The sequence below is a fragment of the Ailuropoda melanoleuca genome, chromosome 4 (assembly GCF_002007445.2).
Source record: "Ailuropoda melanoleuca isolate Jingjing chromosome 4, ASM200744v2, whole genome shotgun sequence".
Classification (NCBI taxonomy): Eukaryota; Metazoa; Chordata; class Mammalia; order Carnivora; family Ursidae; genus Ailuropoda; species Ailuropoda melanoleuca.
The window spans coordinates 138,122,436-138,127,145 of NC_048221.1; the positions used below are offsets into that span (position 1 = coordinate 138,122,436).

The 4,710-nt window shown below is 40.3% G+C and overlaps 1 protein-coding gene across 1 annotated transcript; it reads left to right on the forward strand.

Moving 5' to 3' along the window:
• Positions 1 to 3,957: 3,957 nt before the first annotated feature.
• On the forward strand, positions 3,958 to 4,399 carry LOC100482014 (60S ribosomal protein L30). Its single transcript, XM_002923230.4, has one exon. The coding sequence runs from the start codon at positions 4,009 to 4,011 to the stop codon at positions 4,354 to 4,356; it is 348 nt and encodes a 115-aa protein (XP_002923276.1). The 5' UTR covers positions 3,958 to 4,008; the 3' UTR covers positions 4,357 to 4,399.
• Positions 4,400 to 4,710: the final 311 nt, after the last annotated feature.

The following is a 4,710-nucleotide window of genomic DNA, read 5'->3' on the forward strand; positions in this document are numbered from 1 at the left end:
CACTTACCAACCCAAGTGACATTCCTAACTTACTTTGCAACCAGAGACCAAGCAGGCCAATCTTCCAATTTCTTTAGTATATTCAGAGCCCAGATGAGAAGGAACAAAACAAATTAAATGTAAGGAATTTTGGCTGTACATACAAACTGTTTTCTTAATTCTAAAGTCAGTCATCCCATAAAGTAATTAAGCCCCTATTCTCTGCAACCCACTGGGCTTCTAAAGATGATTAAGAACTGATCCAGCAACTAGGCAATACAAAGAAATGAAAGACACCCAGATTGTTAAGGAAGAAATAAAACTACCTCTATTTCCAAATGACATTATTTTGAATATAGACAATCCTAAGGTGTGCACACACACGCACACACATCTATGAGAACTAATAAGCAAATTCATCAAGATTGCAGGATATAAGATCAATATACAAAAGCTAATTATATTTCTATGCATTAGTAATCAATAATCCAGAAAGGAAATTGAGAAAACAATTCCATTTATAATAGCATCAAAAAGAATAAAACACTCAGGAATAAATCTAACAAAAGAAGTACAGGACCTATATACTGAAAACTGCATAATGTCATAAAAATAAATTAAAGGCTTAAATAAATGAAAAACATCCCAAGGTAACAGATGAGAAAATGCTAAAAATGGGTTGTTAAGGTGTCTATACTTCCAAAATTGATCTGCAGACTGAATGCAACACCCATCAAAATCCCAGCTGGATTTTGGCAGAAATTGACAAGTTAATCCTAAAATTCACACAATAACACAAGGGACCCTGAATAGCCAAAACAATTTGGGAAAAGACCAAAGTTGAAGGACTCACACTTTCTGATTTCAAAAATTACCATAAGCCTAAAGTAATCAAGACTGTGTAGTATTAGCATAAGGACAAACAGAAAGATCAACAGAATAGAACTCAGCGTCCACAAATAAACCCATATATCAAAGAACAAGTGATTTTTAAAAACGGTGTCCAGAGAATTTAATGGAGAAAGAACTCTTCAACAAATGGTGTTGGGACAACTGGATAGTCACATGCAAAAGAATGAAGTTGGATCCCTTCCTCGCACCACATACAAAAACTAACTCAAAATGTATCAAGGACTTCAATGTAAGGGCTAAAACTGTAAAATTCTCTGAAGAAGATATATGTATAAATCTTTGTGACCTTAATTTAGGCAATAGTTTCTTAAATATAACACCAAAAGCACAAATGAAAAATAGATATTCTGGACTTCAGCAAAATTAAAAACTTCTGTGCTTCCAAGGATACCACCCAAGTGGGTAAAAAGACAATCCACAAAATCAGACAAAATATGTGCAAATCACGTATTTGTTAAGAGTCTAGTTTCTAGAATATATGAAGTAGTCTCATAAACCAACAGTAAAGACAAATAACCCATTTTTAAAATGGGCAAAGGATCTGAAGTGGTACTTCTCTAAAGAAAATATACAAATGGCCACAGGCACATGAGACAATGCTCAGCACCATAAATTACACATTAGGAAAATACAAATCAAGCCCATGAGATACCAGTTCACAGCCACTAGGATGGCTATAATCCAAACAAAACAAAACAAAACAAAAACAGACAATGGGGGGCACCTGAGTGGCTCAGTCGATTAAGCAACAGACTTGATATCAGCTCAGGTCACGATTTCAGGGTCTCGAGATCAACCCCAGCATCGGGTTCCAGTGCTGGGTGTAAAGCCTGCTTAAGATTCTCTCTCTTCCTCTCCTCCTTCCCTCTCTTAAAAAAAAAAAAAAAAAGACAACAACAAGCGTTGACAAGAATGTGTAGAAGACACAAAAGGCCATGTATTGGATGAATCCCATTATACGAAATGTCTAGAATAGGGAAACCACAGAGACAGAAAATAAATCAGTGGTTGTCAGGAACTGACAGAAAGGGGAATTGAGAGTACCTGCTAATGGTATGGGGTTTCTTTTTGGTGTGATGAAATGTTCTGGAATTGGACAGTGGAGGCCATACAACTTTGTGAGTAAAATAAAAAATCAATGAATTAGTTTAAAAGGGTGATTCTTATGGTATGTGAATTGTATCTCAATTTAGAACAAAAATAACAACAACAAATAAGCATTCCAGGAAGCCACACAAAGGTCTTAAAACAATAACAACAACAACAACAACCAACTCAAGTAGAAAATATAATTCAGAAACTACACTTTCTTTTCAGGACTACAAATTAGCCATTTCTTGCTCATTTTTATTCCCACCATTTATTCTTGAACCTTTTCAAAACCAATATATGTGTGATGCAAAGATCCATGGGATTTTTAGGCTGGAGAGGGTAGTCAGAGATCAACTAATCCAAACCCCTCATTTTAGAGACCAGACGTTCAGGGCAGTGACTTGCCCAAGGTCATATAGCAAGCAAAATTAGAACTAGAATCACCTCTTCTGACTCCTTGACAAGTGCTCTTTCCACTCTACCATATTAACACAACCAAATCCACAGGGCTTCATAATACAGAACGCAGCTTCCAATGAGGAAAATCAGGCTTTCCCAAAACCTAGAGAAAAGCTATGAGAATGGGGATATCAAAATATCAGTATTTCCTTCAAGTTCAACAGTCCAAATTATTTAATGATCACAAAACCCTGTGAAATACTATTAACACAACCTGCTTTTCACCAGCGAAGCAAAGCAAGACAGAGATAGAATCAAGAGACCAAGACATGTAGCAAAGACCACAAGAGCTGCTCCAAGGAGAGATGGGTGGCAAACAACACTGCCCCACTCGTCCCAAACTTGAACTTGAACTGTACCCAATGACATTCCAGCTCAAGTACCAACTACCCTGTTGATTCCAGTGATCTCCTGGGGAAGAGAATCTCTAAAGGGGAGAATAGAAGAGGTGAGGCTTATTTTCACCTCTAACCTCTTGAAAAGTATGAGTGTGAACAGCTAAGAGAAAGAGAGAGTAGAAATGGTGAGAAAAGAGTGGCAAGAGGCAGGTGAGTTGTGCTGCATGCAGATGGCTTGAGACCCGGAATGTTAAGTGCTAGAGAAGCCCCACAGTTCACCTCATCCTGCTCTCCATTCTACAAATGAGGCCACTGAGGCTGGACCAGAAAACACCGGCCCAAGGTCCACGAGCTGGTTAGCATCAGAGGAATAAACACAGCACAAGGACTTAAGATTCCCCGTTCCTTTCAGAATCTCCCCCAAAGTCCCCTAACTGGCAACAGGGAACTAACTCCTCAGCCTGAGTCTGCCTGGACATGCCACATCTGTGATTCACCCTCCAGTGGCCTCTCAAAACACAGATTTGCTGACAAAGCGGGAAATCTGGATGGGTCTGATCACTGCCTACGTGGCTGTGGAGTCCTTTACACACAGCTATGACAGTATTCTCAGTCCCTCAGCTCTGAGGAAGCCAGATCACTCCTTTCAACTCACTTCAAGGCAGTTAAGGTCACTTAATAAACACCTCTGATGCTAAGCACTTCCCCGGGGGCTAGTGTCTGATGGTCCTGTCTGGGCAATCACACATTCTCTAAGTCAGCAACAATGGGGACCAGCCTACAGAAGGTCTATAATGATCAACCTGCACTAAAGAGACCCACAGAGATACCTAAAGAGGAAAAGAGAAGCCAGCAGGAGACATCAGGTGATGCATTTAAGGACCAAAAGGAGTAAGAGCCAGGACAGCAGGGTTAACATCAGTGTGGCTGGGAGGTTCAGGCAACCGCTAGTGTGGGATGGGGAAGCCGCAGTCAAGTGACTTGTCTCCATCCCAACTTCCTCAACTGTGAGATAGAGATAACAAGACCTACCTCAAAGTATCACTGAAAGGATTCAATAATCAATTTAAAACACAGCACAGTCCTTAAAACACAATTAAGGCTGAACTCAAATGTAAGCCATTGTGCAGTTAGTTTAAAAAAAAAAAAAAAACTGTAGCCCTTTTTCTCTCCCATCCATTTTGGTGGCTGCTCTTGGTTGGGGCCGTCCCGCATCTAAGGCAGGAAGATGGTGGCCGCAAAGAAAACGAAAAAGTCGCTGGAGTCAATCAACTCTAGGCTCCAGCTCGTTATGAAAAGTGGGAAGTACGTGCTGGGGTACAAGCAGACTTTGAAAATGATCAGACATGGCAAAGCTAAACTGGTCATCCTCGCCAACAACTACCCAGCCTTGAGGAAATCTGAAATAGAATACTACACCGTGTTGGCCAAAACTGATGTCCATCACTACAGTGGCAATAATATTGAATTGGGCACAGCATGTGGGAAATACCACAGAGTATGCACGCTGGCTCTCATTGATCCAAGTGATTCTGATATCATCAGAAGCATGCCAGAACAGACTGGTGAAAAGTAAATCACGCAAAATTTTTCTTTAATAAAACTGACCACAGCTTGTTTAAAAAAAAAAAAACTGTAATAAGAATGTGATTTCTTATGGGAAGCTAAGAAAGAGGCCTCCAAATCCTGATCACCTTGCTAGAATCCTAAAAGACAAGGAAATTCATCATTAGAGGGAGCTGTCTTCATCAGCCACCTGATTTTATTGACAGCATCTGTGTATAAATTCATATTGACAAAGCCATCTTCGGGATCGAGTGGAAAGATGACATCATTAGTAATACCGTTAGCAGGGCAGGCCTCCCGCCAGGGTGTGAGCAATACCCTGGGCCACTCAGCTCTGCGGGGCTGGGCATGTTGGCAGAGCAGT

Excerpts from the sequence above, each read along its gene's own strand:
- LOC100482014 (XM_002923230.4), top strand. The coding sequence starts at position 4,009 with ATGGTGGCCGCAAAGAAAACGAAAAAGTCGCTGGAGTCAATCAACTCT.